The 17495-nt window shown below is 38.4% G+C and overlaps 1 protein-coding gene across 2 annotated transcripts in view; it reads left to right on the top strand.

Moving 5' to 3' along the window:
• The window catches only part of TESK2 (testis associated actin remodelling kinase 2), an 82581-nt gene that overhangs the window by 29396 nt on the left and 35690 nt on the right, over nt 1-17495 (top strand). The window contains exons 3-4 of one of the 2 annotated variants that reach the window (XM_086753511.1): nt 1706-1827; nt 10696-10744. In XM_086753511.1, coding sequence (XP_086609637.1) covers nt 1706-1827; nt 10696-10744 — 171 coding nt within the window. Of the gene's footprint in view, nt 1-1705; nt 1828-10695; nt 10745-17495 lie in introns of those variants that run through there. The other variant, XM_086753512.1, reaches the window with a different exon arrangement.

Here is a 17495-nt window from a genome sequence, read left to right as displayed (position 1 = left end):
TCTTAAATTCTTGCATCACAGACTTTTCTAAACTGATCTCCATAAACATGAATGAATTTTCCACAGTGGTAGTTTAGTGCTTGGAGAAGCACACCTTTTCTGGTTTTGACCTGTAGGTGCTGACATGGGAAGAAAATAATGGGAACACAATTTACATGAATACTACCAGTATGCATGTGGGAATGACTGATGTGCGCTTGCAGCTCAGAAAGCCAGCCGCATCCTGGGCTGCATCAGAAGAATCGTGGCCAGCAGGTCAAGGGAGGAGATTCTGCCTCTTTAATCTGCTCTTGTGAGACCCAACCTGCAGTACTGTGTCAGCTCTGGAGCCCCCAAAATCAGAAGGACGTGGACCTGCTGGAGCGAGTCCAGAGGAGGCCACAAAGATGATCAGAGGGCTGGAGCACCTCTCCCACGAGGACAGGCTGAGAGAGCTGGGGCTGTTCAGCGTGGGGAAAGGAAGGCTCCAGGGAGACCTGATCATGCCCTTCCAGTACCTAAAAGGGGCCTACAGGAAAGATGGGGAGAATCTCTTCAGCAGAGCCTGTTGTGATAGGATGAGGGGTAATGGTTTTAAAATAGAGGGAGGTAGATTCAGGCTCGATATAAGGAAACAAATTTTTACAGTGAGGGTGGTGGAACACTGGCACAGGTTGCCCAGGGAGGTGGTGGATGCCCCATCCCTGGAAACATTCAAGGCCAGGTTGGGTGAGCCTCTGAGCAACTTGATCTGGTTGGAGATGTCCCTGCTCCTTGCAGGGGGGTTGGACTGGATGGCCTTTAAAAGTCCCTTCCAACCCAGACCATCCTATGATTCTATGAACTGCAAGGAAATTTGAAGGACTGGCAAGCCTTACACTACCATAACAACTCTTTTCTAGAAGTAGTAGTAGTACCACGCATCTACATAATATTGGTCTGTTTGCTGATGACAGATAGGTTTCGTTTGAGAGTATCAATTTAGAAATGGCCAGAATCATGCATTTCTGACTGGAGAAGGCAACTCTGAATGGTGTGCTGGTTCTGTGCAGTTGCTAGAGAAATCCTCTTTTCATGCTGATGCTCTGCAGCCACTGCTAACGTTCTAGACTAGATGATACTGTGTCCAGTAACCTCTGCTTTGCAGCAGGGCTTGGTATGAATGCTTTCTCTCCACTGGTTCGTGGTCTTGGTTCAGAAGTAAACATTGAATATCTCTGAAGTCTGCCCTGTAGCTGTAGCCAGCAGCTCCTCTCATAATGTGTGGTTTTTGTTTGTTTTTTTTTTTTTTGGTTGGTTGGTTTTTTTTGTGGGTTTTTTTTTGGTTTTTTTTTGTTTTTTTTTTTTTTTTGAACAATGACACCAACCACTACAATGCAAAAAGAAGAGGGATATGGGTGGAATTGATGGAAATTTCATAGGTCTTGGAGCAGAAAACTTTTTCTCCCTAGACAAATAAATGGCTTCCTTCACTTGTAGTAAGAAGCTGATAATTTTTTTTTTTTCCAACTTCTCAAACTTTCTGTCATCACCAAGAGAAGAGCAAAATACCTTTTTGCCTTTGGATAGTATGCTTATAGAAAGTCATCTGTGCAATAAAGACTACGGAAATCAAAGTATAAATCAAGTAGTTTTGTTATGAGGGGTCTCTAAGTTATACTACAACATTGCTGGTTTTTCAGTCTTGCATTTCATATCCTTAACATTTTTTGCTTGTGTTCTATAGGTAAGGCACAGAACTTCAGACCAGGTAATGGCTTTGAAGATGAACACACTGAACAGCAACAGAGCAAACATGCTGAAAGAGGTTCAACTTATGAATAGACTCTCACATCCAAACATCTTAAGGTATACTGGCTTTTTTCAGAATTGTATAGAGCTAGGTTGTCTCTGTTAGAGCTTTCCTATTTCCAATTATTTATTTTATTTTACTCTAGCTGTATCTGTTGTGAATGTGTTAGCATCAGCTTCTAATTTCGTGGAAGAAGGAGAGAAGGAAGAAAAGGGAAAGAAAAGACTTGAGCAAATTGAAAACCCACCTGATTTTGCTATCTGGAGTTTACCAGTAATTAGTAACTTATTTCAGAGAAAAACAAATTTTCACATTATAAATTTCTGATGAATCAGTAAAATGATATGAAGAATGAAATTTAGCTTCTGTTAATGAAGTTAAATTATTGTAAATTTAACACCATTCAAATAATCTATAGTTACTAATCTTGCAGATTAACAATGCAAAGTGCCATAGCTTCCTCATACTTTTAGCTCTATTTTCTAGTTTTTACCATTTTCTTGCTGTAGTATTGCAAGGTGGGATAAGAAGAACTGAAGAAAAGAAGCTAGAGTTGAATTAATCTGATTTATCTGCTCTTGAAAGGAAAAGGATAGTTCTTGTTTTGCAATAGGCTCCTGGATGCAAATCCAGAATGTTTCAATTTTGTTGTTCCTTGAATCTTTTCAGTCTTGGTTACTTTTTAATGATGATGCAACAAGCAATTAACATAATTAGCTGAAGTCATAATATTAAGAAGTTTAAAGGTGTGATGACAGTGCACGAAATAACTGGTTCTCCCAAACTGCTGTTGCACAGCTGGGATTCATTTTGATAGTCTCAGGCAGTATAGCTCTTTCTGAAAAGTTCTAGAGACACAGTGAACTTTAACTTTAACTTCCTTTTCTTTCCCAGTACATACATAGTACTGATGCCTAAAATCCTTTATAACTAGCTTTTCTGATCCTTGAAATCCTGGCTCAGTCTTCATCAACTGATGTGTAACAGTATTATCTTGTTCGTTTCCTTCAGTATTTATAAGGAGACATATGAGAAGCATTTGGACTATCTGTAGGGAGTATTACATTAATTCATGCCTATTTTCTATTTTTTTTTCTTAAAAACCCAAAAACTTTGGGTTTGAACTTAGAATTTTTGCTGCAGCCAAACAGTATTGTTTTTTTTTTTTAAAGTATATTTAAAGTGTTGTAGTAATCTGTCTCTAATTGGATAGAATTCTTAGTCTGTTTTCTGTGCTCCAGGATGAGGTGAGTTCCCAGCAGCTCCTCTGGCTCTTCTGTCTGTCTGTTTGTTTTTTAATGATGTCAGGTACCTGGCTTTTTAGGTTTCAGGATCATTAATTGTTTCTTCTATCCACCCACCAGTTCCTTTCCTTCAGAATCCTTAGATAAGGATTGTATGATCCTGGGGTCTGGTACAGCTGCTTTTTTAAACTGTTTTTTTCACATGATTGGCTTTGTCAGAAAAATGAAGTTGGTACACTTCATCAGTTTCTTTATCAACTTTGTGTGGTTTGTAAATATTTTAAAAAACATCTAGCTTTACAACTCTGTTCAAAATAAAGTATTTCACATGGGCTGGCATGAGGGAAAGTAGGAACGGGGTGCAAAAAGCATTCAGTTGCAGTTTAATGTAACCCTGCCTCCCCTTGAATGGAGTTAAACAGGTGTTACTGAGCACAAAAGTTATTGTGCTCAGTTCTGGGTAATTGCTGAAATTTAGATGTCTTACAATGTTTAAGAGATCATATTGTTGATATACTGGCCCCCTTTGGCCTTAGAGCTTGTGAATAATTTTAAGTCAGTGGTGTTGCACAGATGGTCCTGAAGAAAGAACAATAACGTATTGATTTATGCGTGAAGCAGAAAAGGAATTCCATTTGGTCTCCCAGTTATTACACAGGATTGATAGACAAATCTTTTTATCTCTGTGCTCAACTAAGCAGTTAGGAGTAAATATGTAAGAAACAGTTTATCTTTGCATAATTTGTTTTGAAGAATAAACTAAACTTGCTTGATCTGAGGCTTCTTCAAAGTGACTTGATTCTCTGGTAAAAAAATATTGCCTTTTTGTTATGTGTTAGGTGAGTACCTTTGCTGCAGGCAGCAAGGATGTTACTACAGAAAATGCCAATGAGAACTGTATTTAGTTTCAGTTTATTCTTTTATTGAATAATAATACACAGTAAAACCTATTTTTAGCTGTAGCAGATAACTAACACACAAAACAAAGTTGTGTGTCATTTTATTTTTGGTTTAAAGTCACTTAGTGCAGTGTTTCCAGTCCCTTTATATCTGGGAGAAGATTTTGCCCTTTTTAAATGTTTCCTGCCTATGTGTCTATATATACCTGTATAGGTACACAACCATGCATGCAAACATCTGTATTTATATTTCAGAAACCTGTAAATCATTGGTGCTTCTATGAGCCTTGTAAAAAATTAGTTTAAGACCTATTTCCCACTTTAGAAACACATTAAATAAAATAGTATTTGATAATAATTTGCTTTTATAGTAAAGTGGTGAGAGGTGAAAACATTGTGTTGTCAAGTAAGAGCAGCTGGAGTAGTGTTGCTGAGAGGTCACTAGGAAAATGTTCTATGACATGTTCCTGCTGAAACCCTTTCAGAAGGAACTTTTCAGCAATTTCTGGAAATTTTAAGCTTGTATTAGTATTTAAGGGGAACGATCCTCTTCCAAGAAGTTCTAATGTATAACTTCCCCTTTCCATGGACTATAAGGTACCTCAGTTTGCTTTTAAGTGTTATTTTCTTCGCTTAATTTCTATCCTTTTAAGTTCTTCCTCTATATTGCTGAATAAGTTGTTTTGTCACTAGCATCAAGCTTAGTTATTTATTGATTAGTCACTGGATCTCCTCCACATGCCTTGAAGGTGTACTCTGATTTTATGTAATATACATCTGAGCTGCCTCATCTTCTGTAAGCAATAGGGCTACCTACTGTTAACTTATGCTGTAAACAAGCTCCTTTCCTTAGTGTTGTTCTCTTGTTTGCCAGTCAGGATGCTGGTGGATTCTTAGGCTGAAATGTTAAGGTCATGGGTGGTTAATTGTAGCAGGTGGAGGGCTGCAAGGTGCTCTGCTATCAAATGGCTTGTAAATTTATGAAACTGGATAGATAACTGGCTTTACGGCACCCTGAATCTGCTCTCAAGCTATTTCAACACGGGCAGTTCAGTCAGTTCATGTTTTAGAAAGTGAATGTCAGGTTCAGCAATGATGCATTTATTTTAGTATACTAAAATCTTCCTTGATCTACATGTGGTTATGTTTTTGAACACCCTGATGCTTTAGTACCTGAAATTTATAATCGAGTCAATGTTTTTGTCCTAGAACTCTTCCTTGTTCCATATCACTTAGTTCATATATAACAGATAAGAGATTCCTCTCCCAAGAGTATTTGATAGCCAAAAAATGCTGTCACTTTGCCAGTGCTCCAAAATACCTAGCAACTTTTTCAAGCTGTTCATCCCAATGTGCCCACAGTTAACGTCAAGATTTTAATTGCAAAGATTCTTGTATTTTTACCGTTGATTGAATTGATAGAATAAAATATACTGTTGAATATTTAAAACTCTTTTGCTTCTGCGCTGTCCATATCAACTTGTTTTCACAGTTACAGATGCCTTTTGAGGTTTTTATCCTAGCCTGCAATCGCTGCTCTGGAGTATGAGTTTGTCAGTACTTGCTGACTGTCTTCCATTCCTTAGCTCAGTAGAGATGACCTACAGTAGGTCTGTGTTTTTACCTTAGTGACACTTTTGTATTACTTTAGGAGATGGAGTTGTGTCACTGTGTTTCAATTTCCCTGCTTCTAATATTTGATTAAGTATCAGTTTGGTTATTTAGGCTTTAAAAGTAACTTGGGTTGCTAGGCATTTAGTGAAATGCTAACTTTAAATACCTCCCCTCATTTCAGTATTTCTGTGGTCAAATTTTGCTCTTGGCCAGCTGTGTAGATCCATCTTGATCAGAAGACTGATCTAAGTGAAGAGCTTAGTTTTTCACTTACCAAGTTCCCAGTAAGTATGCCATCCCCATGGTAGCATCACAAAGATTCTACTGGTCAAATAAAAACATACATATAAAATATACTAAAACCATTTTCTAATATATTTTCCATTGAGAAAATGAGAAACTGGAAAGGGATTATTTTGGCAAAAATGGAACCCCTTTATCAGTCTGTTTAAGAATATTTTTGAGTAGAAGACTCCAGCTCTTGTAGCTACATTGGCATCTCCTATCTCCACCTCACTCCCTCATGGAAACTAAACATGGAGGACTGAAATGCTTTTCTGCCTCTGATGGACACTTCTCCTTGCCCTGGGTGTGGGATGTGCAGGCTTTATCACATCTTCCCTCAAAACAATGGTAGAAACAGGAGTGGAAAAGTGAGCTGGGGTTCTGGTTTGCACCATGCAATGTTTACTATAGCGACTTTAATACAGGTTAGTTGATACATGGTACGACTGCAATTGCTGGGGTTAGAGGAACCAGAATTTTGGAGAATTTCTTCACTTTCTTATTAGCTTGTGTCCCATTTAAAGCTCAGTGCTGTTCAAGGCTTGGGTTAGATCAGGGTTACGAAAAGTCTGGTGTATGCTTGTAACGTTTTTCACTGCCTTGCGCCTTCTCTAAATGCTGAGGTACTGTCATAGTCAGGAGCTTTACCCAAATCAAAGTAGGAAAATAAGGCTAAAAAGGACTCAAAAAATGTGTCTTTGTGTCCTAGGCTGGGAGCCTTAGGGCTGCAGCCTGGGGAGACTCTGATACCTTTTCATTCTGGTAATGTTTTACAGGTGTGTTTTTCTCATTTTCACAAATGAGGTGATGTATTAACACGGATTCTGCATCTCTTGTGCTGTCTCTTAAATTGGTGTATCTTCAATTTTGAGGTAGAATTTTAGTCTTTAATATCACTACTGTCTGCACGAAAAAAGTATTTCTTTATTTAATCTGTACCTTGGGGACTTCATTTAAAACGTTCCGTACAGAGAAAGCCTTAGTTCATATCTTAAGCACTCTCATGGGAGCGGCTGGAGGCATTGCTGTGTATTTGGCAGGGAGCGTGCAGGCAGATTGACTCATTGATTAAATCCACCTTGTGTGCACACGCACACACAAATAAACAAGCAATGTGCATATTACATTAAGTTTTTCAAGGATAATTTTACTTCATCTCCTTTCAGACAAATCTAGTACGGGAAAGACAATACCAGGGTTTGGTTTTTGGTGCAGTTTTCTCCTGTCAAACATTTCTTTCTGTGAAATTACTTGTGATTGATTTTATTACAGTAGGCAGAAGGATAGCTTTTGTCTTTTAACATCCTTTGTCCTCTGTTGAACAGTGCAGTAACAGAAAAGGAAACTACCTGTACTTCTGTGTAATGTGGTTAAATGAGTATCTGTCTTTTGACCTTGTTTCTCTTTGTGTTACTGAGCTTGTATGAGAGACTCTTGCGTTGGTGTGTTTGGTTTGTTTCTTATTTTTAATGTTATCATCAAACTGCTGAATTTGCTTGTACATCAGTAGATTTCAGACGGCATCAATTTATTATGTTGGATTGTAGCTGCCCCAGGTTTATCCAGAGAACAGGAACGTGTCCCAGTGAAATTCTTTTAATGGGAAGCATGTGTTCAATTTCTAGATGTCCACAGTGGCTGTATAATCTGGATATTAGTATTGCTTGATTTATCAAGGAGGCAAAGATTGTAGACTGAAGCTGCAGTTCTTAGTCTCCCCTTTCCTGCCCAAAATTTTCTTGCACCCTGACTGAACTGAAAGCAGTTTGGGTAACTGCTGTAATGGACTAAGAAATATCCAGAGTACCTTCTCTTGCTCTTGTCTAGGAGGGCAGGTGTTTCAGACTGACTGAGGAATAACCTGGTTTATGGAAAGAGATTTCCAACATCTGAAGGTTGCTGACATTTATTAGAAGGCATTTTGTGGTGGAAATCTGCTGCACTGTGTTTAGTAGGGCAGACTCAAACAGGATCCTTCATATTTGCAGCTTCTGGGGAAACTTTTCCAACCACTGGTTATGACTTTGGAAATGCTTCAGCTTTCCTGATAACACCAGATACACTGTCTTGAAAATAAACTTCCTTACATCTGCAAATGGTCTCCTGTTCTGTGGATGACTGGCTCACTGAAGCTTCTTCCGACTAGAAATGCTAATAGGAACTGTAACCTTTGGCTGACAAGACATTCTGCTGAAGTTCACCTACAAGCACATTTTGGCTCTGGAGACAGCGCGTCTAGCCAACAGGAACAGTTTCAGTTGTATCGAGCCAGCATGTCAGCTTCCTATCCGCAGAACTTGGAACCTCATGTGGAGCAATCTCAGAAATTGAAATATTATGTTAAGTCCTGCTTGGTAATTGTATTTCGTGGTAGCAGCTGTGTGCATTATCTTTTAGTGAAAATGCTTTCCAACAGTGTTCTGTAGCAGTACTTGGCTTAACCAAGAGGCTTATTATTGCTTGATACAGCAGCTAAGAAGTTTTCCAGGAATTTGGATCGCTAGAGGTCTATTCTATCCATCTATTTTCCAGAGTCTGAAAACAGATTCTTGACACAAAGTTTAAATGGTTTCAGTATGTTCCTTGTAAACTCATTAATTCTGTCTTTATCAGTGTATCTGGTTTCATTTTCCTGGATAATAACTTCTAAATATGTGAAGTTTATAAATGTATCTTTATGTCCAGCTTTTTTCCATGAGATTGTGATATTGAGCTTTGTTTTTAATTTCTGATTTAAAGTTAGAAATGTGTGTCTGTTTCCCAGTAGAAACCCTAAACATTTAAGAAGTTTTGAACTCTTACTCTTGGTAACTTGAGCCAGTGCGTCTTTTCTGCCTTAAGTGTAGGTTCACGAAGGTAATGACTACGTTTCCATTGAGACTTCCCTTGACCAAAACAGATGGGCAGCAAAAGTTAAGTTCTCCCAGTCTTTGTGTGACAGTGATGTTTCTCCTGTTTGGTAGAGATGAGACAAGAAACTTAAGTTTGCCAAAGTTTTGATAAATTCTTAATTGCATTCATATTTTAGAATTAAGTCAAATACAATGAATTCCTAATTTGAAAGTAATGTAATACACTTCTACAAAGGAAGAGTTGATGCATAGATGAAAACATTATTTTTTATTACTTAGCTTCAGTTTTTGTTGAATGAAAATACTGCAGTACTGAGTTAACCTTGTGTTGTTAGCATGTTTCGTAAAAGAGAAAATCATACTTTTGGAAGTTGTCTAATAGTGGAACTTGGATTTTTTTTTTTTTTTTTCCACTTCCGCTTGTGAATAAAGCTGTTAACACCATGCCTGATAGTGATGGAGACATTCAGAATGCATTAAGGAATAAACAGATTCTGCTCTGGAGGAGTTTGAATTTCTTAGTCTCGGGAAGTTTAATTTGTCAACTTGTTTACAAAATTGTTCATATGCAATTGCTGTATGAAGTGAAGCTCAGAAACAGCGATGTTTTGAGTAGATGGTATAACTGAAAAAAACCCCTTCTTTCCTTTCCCCTGAGTAGTCATGCCCTATTGTTCTGCATTAAAGAGGAACTGGATTTTCAGAGTCTCTCACATTAAAATTCTTATATTTAGTTCAGGGAATATTATTTAAGGTGAGAGTAGGCAATAGATGTTCAAATACAAGTCCTGCTTCTTCTTTGGTTATAAAAACAGATTTCCACAGCTCGGCTTACGCAAAGGACTTTACCTATATTATTTTTCTTTGGCTGCTTGTAATTTACCAGTCAGCTGTTAGACAGGAGAACAGTGAGGATTATTCATTTCTTCAAAAGCAGCTTAGCTGAACTAGTACTACATGTGTCTTGCATCATTTTGTTTTTAAATTTGGAAGTCTTTGAGAATATAAAAGGTCCTTTTCCTTCAAACTGTTCTCCACAAGATTCCTGTCACATTTAATGAAATCATGCATTTCTACCCCTTGCTTGCAAAGTGGAAATTGCTGAACATTGTGGAAATGACAGACAATGTGATTTTGCTTGTTGAGAACAAAATCTAAATGATAAAACTGAAAATTAGTTGATCTAGAAAGAACCAATACTTTAACGGTGCATGGAGGGCTCTGAAGTGCATACCATTTAAGTTTTAGTGAACTTTCTCATGGGAGATGTTTACTGTTAATATTAATTTGCATTTTGTCAGGTTTTAGTTCAGCTTCTATGGTGGTAAAAGTGAGCTTTCGGTTTTTCCTTTTACATTACATGTATGGCACACTCTCTCGCTTTCCAGAGAAACCAAGGGTGGCAGTCATTGCTGTTAACAGCAGGAGCCTGACCCTTGTGCAGCGTAGGTAACTGTGTGGAATGTGTGTGTACTGGATACTATTGGAACTTGCTTCCATCCAAGTGTTGGAAACAGCGGGTTGGGGAGGGGAAGTATACTGCACGTATGTGTCCTCATATTCCTGAGTGGCTATGAATGGGGTGGGAAAGAAACATCTTTATGCTTAAGTAGCAAAATGCAAAGGGAAGTAATTTTCTGTTTATGCAGACCAACAGTGGATTACTTGGCTGAAACTTCCTTAAAACAGAGCTCTGAGACTGTTCCTTTCTGCATAAATCATTATATGCTGCCCTTTGGTTATAGTCAAATTGGTAAAATTTGCGTCTTGATGTTGAGCTGTCTCCTGTGCTCTCTTGGAACTGCTAATTCAAATTATATTGTAGTGTAGACACATGATTTTGTTTTGTGTTGAGACTTTTAAATAATCAGCTTGGAGGTATTCAGTATCTATAAGGCTGAATTTTTTTCTTTTTCCTTCTTTCTTGGCATAGCCAGTACTTCTTATTATCTTAGTTTCTTTAAAGGGAAGAAAAAAAAAGAGGGGGCGGAAAAAAGCCCAAACCACTTTTCTTTTCTTGTTTCTTGTAGGTTTATGGGTGTCTGTGTGCATCAAGGACAGCTGCACGCACTTACTGAGGTAAGACTATTTAATGATATACATACTCAATATGAAACAGTTCTCAGGCCAGATTCTGCAACTGCTGTTCACCTTGCGAGATGGCTTCTGTTACGGTGACTACAGTTAATCACATGCTACTTGCTGTGCACTGGGAAGACTGCAGAATCAGGCCTCAGAACTGTACTTTGCTCATAGCCCTTGTATGTCTTTTCTCATCAGAAGCGCTTATTATGATGGAAAAAAAAATCACAGTAGGAACATAACATTTCACTGGTAGTATCCTAAATGAGATGGATTACCTAAATATTATTTGTTTCAGTGACATTACGTTGTATTTAATTCTTATTTATACTCCAGTTGTGTATACCTTTCCCGAGTGAATCAGGGATGTTTCAGCTGGATGACACTAGTGCATTCAGTCCCTACCACCTTCTTATTTGGAATAACATCAAGATTACAGCTTAATCTGGGTCCCATAAAAATGAATTATTCCGTTGCCCATATATCACGGCCAAGATTTGAGGATGAAATGAGAAATAGTTTCAGTTTCATGTGAGTCTTCCCACCAAGTTTTAGTGGGTTGCATGTTTAATCCCTCTGTAAATTGCTCAGGAAAAAACAGAAGGGAATATCCTCTTGTTAGGAATACTGTTGCCTGTTTTGAGTCGATATCAATAAAATGCTTTTCCTGCTGTTTTAGTTTGAGTAGGGATTAAGGGGAAACTCATGTTTTATAAAGCTAATGTTTCTTATTTACTTCTATTTTGTAAGAATGGCTCAATTAAAAGATTAACCCTTTCCCACCCCCCAAAGACAAGTATGTTAATAATTAGCAATTAAAACACATTCCTGCTGTGCTTGCCGAGAACGACTGTAAAATGAGAAGACTGGATAGCTATATGCCAATTATCAGGATATGTGTGGCCATCACTTTCTGTAACTTTCATATGCAACTCTGAGGCAAAGATGCATGCATGTGAGCAGTTAATTTCTTCACCTTCTGGGGTGACGATTCTACAATTCTAGTTCGAGCTGCTATTAGACTGATGTACACTGGTTCACAGTGGCTGTATTTCTAGTGTAAGAGCAAAGGCAAAGACACTTTCAGAAGTTTCAAGATACAGCATATGTACGAGGGGTCCTTTGATATGAGGGACAGTTTATTTGATTTTTTTTTTTTCCTCTTTTCTCCTGTGCGCAGTAGAGGAAACATTTCTAAGATTTGGTGTTAGATGACTGATCAAGTCCATCAGGCAGACTTTACTAACAGTAGTGCCAATTTCTTTTGGACCTCTGATCAGTTAAAGCAGGGAGCTTTCAGGCCCTTCCACTCACTAAAAGTGTCCTGGAAGAGATGGAGCTTCATAACGCTTCGTTTTACTAAATCTTGGCAGATCTTCCTCAGTGTGTGGGTTTTTTTGTTTTGTTTTGTTTTGTTTTTCTCCCTTCATTCCAGTTGTTTGTCATTTAAATGTCCTTCCCCACCCAGAAAGACAAGAAAATGAAGCCAGCACAGATACTTCCTCACAGAGAACTAACTTTGTAGCTGTTTGCTTTGCTCAGCTATTTTTTAGTTCTTGGCAAGAAAATAAATCTAAGAAAGACTTCAGAGAATAACTTTTTAAAGTTATAATTCAGAATAACAGAAGAGATTCCTGAAACATCTTGAGACCAGAGAGGAAAAGTTTGAGTCTGAAGAAGGTTGCTGCAAAATTTTGAGAAAATAATAGCTTTAGTGACATTATAAAAGTACATGTGGTGATCATTGTTTTTTTTTATGTGGACCAAAGTGGACATTTAATGCCTTCAATAGGAAAAAACACAACCAAAGGCCATCATAAGTTGATGTTGTAGGGAATCCACATTCAATTTTGTCCAATACAGTAGTTCTTCTTTGGTTTTACAGAGCTTTTAAAAGTTAAGAGCTGTGTATGTTCCAAGTGGTAGAATTAGTTGTGTTTTCTGCCAAAGTAGTGGCATTTTTCATCTTGAAGTATGTGTAGAGTAATAGTTGAATTCTGAAGACTTCTGGAGGTTAGAGAAGGGGGCTGAAATGGCTGCCTGAAGGAATTATTAGCAAGATGGACACACTGAATCACCAGTTCAAATATAGTCCAGGAGGTAAATAAGTCAGCCACAGTCTCGTGGCTTTCTTCAGCTTGTGATCTAAAAAAGGTATCTCCTGGCTTCCAGTGCTCACCACAATTGATACTAGCCTGACACTACTAGCACTCAGAGAACTTCTGCCAGAGTTTCACTGCTTTGGAGATGAAACTGTTGATTGATGCCCATTGCTCAATAGGTGTCTGAGTCACTGCCAGGAGAATCCTCTCGCACTAGCCTATGCTGGACCTGTTCTGTAAGGAGCTTAATTATCACTTCTTGTGTTTTGAGAGTACAGTTAATGATATGCTTGAGTAGAAGGCACACAGCATCACTTAGAGCTCTGGGCATGATGGGAAATCATGTTTATTTGTAGGTATATGTTTCCACGGCATAAGAAGTTGAGAACTTGTGGCAAATGTTCGGTGAATGGATTTAGGCAACTTGTGCTTAATAGCCTCCTAGGGTATTAGCAGGCAGAGCAACAACCACAAAGAGTGTTAGGGGAGCCTTGAGAATTTTATAAGCCTGTTAAGGGGCTACATTAGTAATATATAGCACTTTGTTATTGGAGGGCAGGGTCTGAAGTGTTTAAACATACGGGAAGCTGAACACAGTGGATCATGCAAAACAAGTTTTTTTTTTGCTTGAGGAAGGTGTTGATCATATGTAGGCCTTGCGATTTTCCCTTTTGGCAGTATTTTACATTGTTTTAATTGTCCTCTCTCAAATGGCTTTTGTTTTTAAAACGGTTGGGCAAGAAGCAATTTCTGTTTGTTTTTTTCAAAATAAGAATGGAATTGTTCAATTGCACTAGGACTTTGGCCTTGTTCTGAATACACAGTCTTATCAGTTTTGAAAATCCAATATTGTTTTTGAAGTTCAAGCCAGCATCTATGGCATATGCCTCTTCTGAAGTAGTTCAGTATCCATAGACTCAGAACGGTTGACTGTTAAAAACCTCTGTCCTTACGAACACACAGTTAATAAACATTTAAGGAAAGTGGAGTAGATGCTTTCGGAGGTGCACCACTCAGATGAGATGGCAGGTGTTAGACTGCCGCACTAACTTTGAGCTGATGGGCATGGGTTTGCTGTGCTCATTTTCTGTAAAACCAGGAACTCAGGGTATTCCTTTCTCGGTATTCAGCTCTAATCTGTAGCTAGTGGTTTGTTTCTGTAGCTACAAGAATCTGCAGTGCTTCCTGCTGTACTTGCATGCCTCTCCAACCTAATTTCAGCCTCTTCTTCAAGCCTCTCTGTGTTTTCTGGCCACGTTTCTAATCTGACAACTCTCTACTTCCATTTCTTAATTTCCTGGCACACAGCAGCATCCTCAGACTTGGAGAAACTTGCGGAGCAGTACGGGCTCTCGTGTCAGTTAGCACGAGATGCTGCTGAGCATTCAGATCTAGTCTGCTGCCGGGAGGTTAGCAGACAACGTGCACTCCAGGGGACACGGAGCTGTGAGCCAGTTAGTGTGGGGCAGCCATGGCTTAGTAGCAGTAGTGTACGATCTCCCATGCATGTGTACGATCTCCCATCCATTTACCGTGGAATGGATGCATGAACAAGCACCCATTTTAGGTAGGAGGCAAACAAATGTATTTGTGCATTGCAGGTTCTATAGGCCTGTCCTATTACGTTGAAGCAGGTAACATAGCATACAGTCTAGCATATAAAAACCACTTAATACCTTTTTGCGGATCTTAAATTATTTGTTGAACTCTGTTAAGCAGGTTTATCCGAATTTCTGACAGAGAGATCAGGCTAAAATCTTGTTATAATTAGATGTATATATATGCACAGAACAAGTCATACAGCTTGATAATTCCTTCCTGAAGGAAATAAAAGCCCTGGCAGCTGTGTGTGTAGACGATGAGGAAGGGAGGGTTGTTATGTGTTGATTGGGATATCTTGAAATTGCAATGCTTCACAAACAAAAGCTAATTGTTACAACAGAAGTTTTATGGCTATTAATTCATCCTGGATGACAGTAAAAAAAGGTGCACAATTGCTCTGCTGCCATAATCTGAACAGCAACCTGGTCAGCCCTTCTGATTCCATTCCAAGCGTATGATGCGGTGTTAGATGTTTCATGGGTCTAAGAGTACATTTGGGCAGCCTTGTTTTTAAGGTGCTGTATATGTGGCATTGGAGCAATGGTGAGAACACTCTAAGGGGCAAGCCAGCCTTTCTGTGCACCTGGCTCCTCGTGTGCGTCCCATTCCATGAGTTCTACTTATCAACTCCTTCACATCCCGTGCCTTACAGATGCCTTAAAGTGCCTTGAAGTCTGAAATGTTTCCTGCATGCTCAGTGGTGGTGTCTGCAATAATGCATGCTGGCAATGTATAGTATGGACAACAGAGTTTAATGCAGATGTATGTGGCAAAAAGTGCTATAAGAAAAATCTTGACTGCTACTTTAACTTTAATTTTTAAGAGAATCCATAGAATTCTTTGAACTCGTGCACATTTTCAGTTCAATTAATTTTCTTTATAGCTATGTCATAAACCCCAGGAAAAATTTACTATGGAAATCCTTCCAGACATGTTAATTTTCATCTTGAGCGAGATAATTGCTATTGGACAGTTTTGACATGTTGCACTGTAATAGCTTGCTGAATTTGACACTGCTGTTTTTACCATCAACCACAATTAATTGTTCTGAGACAAGAATGCTGTTATGTAGCAGTTTGGAAAATACTTTTTTTTCCTTCCTTGCACAGTGTATCCCTTTTGTAGTCCTAGAGCTTATCTTAATGAAAGACCCTGTGGCTTTTGGAGAGAGAGTATTTTTTTCAATAGTTTCTCTGTGATAATTGAAAACTTTCCTTCTCTCCTTTTCCTCCCAACAGCAATAATTTACAAAAACTATAAATGCAATTAGTGGAGTCTCAGGCCTTCTGAGACCTTCCTATTTTTAGGTTTTTTGTTTGTTTGTTTTACTTTTGGAGAGAGCACTGATTGGGAAAGAAAAAATATTGAAAGCTTAAAATTCTCAGAATTGTTAAGATTGTGCTGAATTGTCCTTTTACAAGGAAGGGAAGGCAAATTCTTTGAGAGAAGGTCCTTCTGACATACAGCTTTGACAGCAGAATCTTTCGTTAAAAATGTTTAATTTTCCTTCCCTCTTTTTTTTCCTCCCCTCCATTCTTAGATGCCTTTCTATGGAGAGTCTTTGACCCTGAAATGGAGAAAAACAGACAGACATTACTTGGGTCTCCTCTTCTAAACCTTTCTGCTACAACAAAAATTGCAAGAATACGTTGCCTTGCAGATGGCAATTGCACACTTTTGAGAGTTTTAAAAAGTCCCGGAACACCATTCCTTTGCTTCCTCCTCCTCCCATCCCCTGTAACAACTTTCTAATCCCTACTGTTATTCCCTGAGTGTGATTCATATTGTTTGAATAACTTTAGTTTTACTCCTGTAGCGCTGCAAATATTTAACTCTGCTTTGGTGATCACAGTGGGGTAGCTAGTTCTAGAGAACTTTGTGTCTTTAGAGCTGTAAGTCCTTTTATCCATCATTCTGCAAATATTCCATATGGCAAAAGAATTGCTCCCTTAGGTATTTCCTATCTACCAGCTCAGGTTTAGTTCCTGGGTATGATGCTCTGGTGGTTGTCCCTCAAAAAAGAGAAGAGCTGCAGTGCTCATTTGATTAGCCTGAGCTCGGAGAGAAGTGAAGAGATGAAAGCTGTGCTAAAGGTGGCACCAAGTATAAAACTGAAAGGAGTTAAGGGACTCTGAACTTAATTCTGTTAGAAAATGTTACTCTTCTGCTGTATGCGGCCATCCAATTTCTAGAAAGAAAAAAAAAGTTAGGGAAGTCCTTTCCTTCATGTAAGATTAAAGCTTTAGGTATTACCTAATGTGTACACTCAAGCCACACTGATGAGAGTCTTCCAGATCAGTTTGTATTCCTTAATATCTTGTGCTTCTCATTAGCTACCCTTGCTTATTGCAATCTTCTGTAGGCACTGTCTGTAGTCTTTCTGACTGTGGTACTGAAAGAAGAAAACTCAAGAGGATGAATCCGAGTGATAGGGAAACTCTAGATACGTTTTGTCTCTTCTTAGATTTCATCCCGAACTCTAGCCCAGTTTGGTTTCATTTGCTTATATAAGGCATCTTACTGAGCGTATTGGAGGTCTCGGACAGTATGTCAAGTCATTTACTTCATGGTCTTGTGGAACTGGCAGTGGCTGTGACTTTCTGGAAGAATGCAGTGAGCATCTGTGCAAACTTTCTCTTGGATGTTTTTGCTGAAGATATCGGTTAATTCTAAATGTCTTTGGTTTAGGGGAATGAGTCTTGATACAGAGTAGCATAAAAAAGATGGAATTTACTTTGAAGCAATTTAAAAAAAAAGATTAGCATCCTGTGATTACAAAGGGTGTCTTTCAGCAGCTGGCATTTTAAAATGCCTCTTGGCTTTAGGATGCTGCAGAAAGACTGCTGTTTAAACTTCATAAGAACTCTAAGTATGTGTAAAATTCTGCAGATTAAATTGATCCTTAGGATCTCTTAGCCAATGAATAGCATGACCTGTGGATTAAAACTGTAATAAATCTCTACTTGCATGCTTTACTCTTTTTGTCCTTAGTTCAGATTTTTTTTTTTTTTTTGTAGCATTCATTACAGCTACAGCGTCATTTT

This window comes from Chlamydotis macqueenii, chromosome 8 (genome assembly GCF_036417535.1).
Source record: "Chlamydotis macqueenii isolate bChlMac1 chromosome 8, bChlMac1.mat, whole genome shotgun sequence".
Classification (NCBI taxonomy): Eukaryota; Metazoa; Chordata; class Aves; order Otidiformes; family Otididae; genus Chlamydotis; species Chlamydotis macqueenii.
Note: the sequence above shows the minus strand (reverse complement) of the source record. Positions and strands in the feature narration are given on the sequence as shown.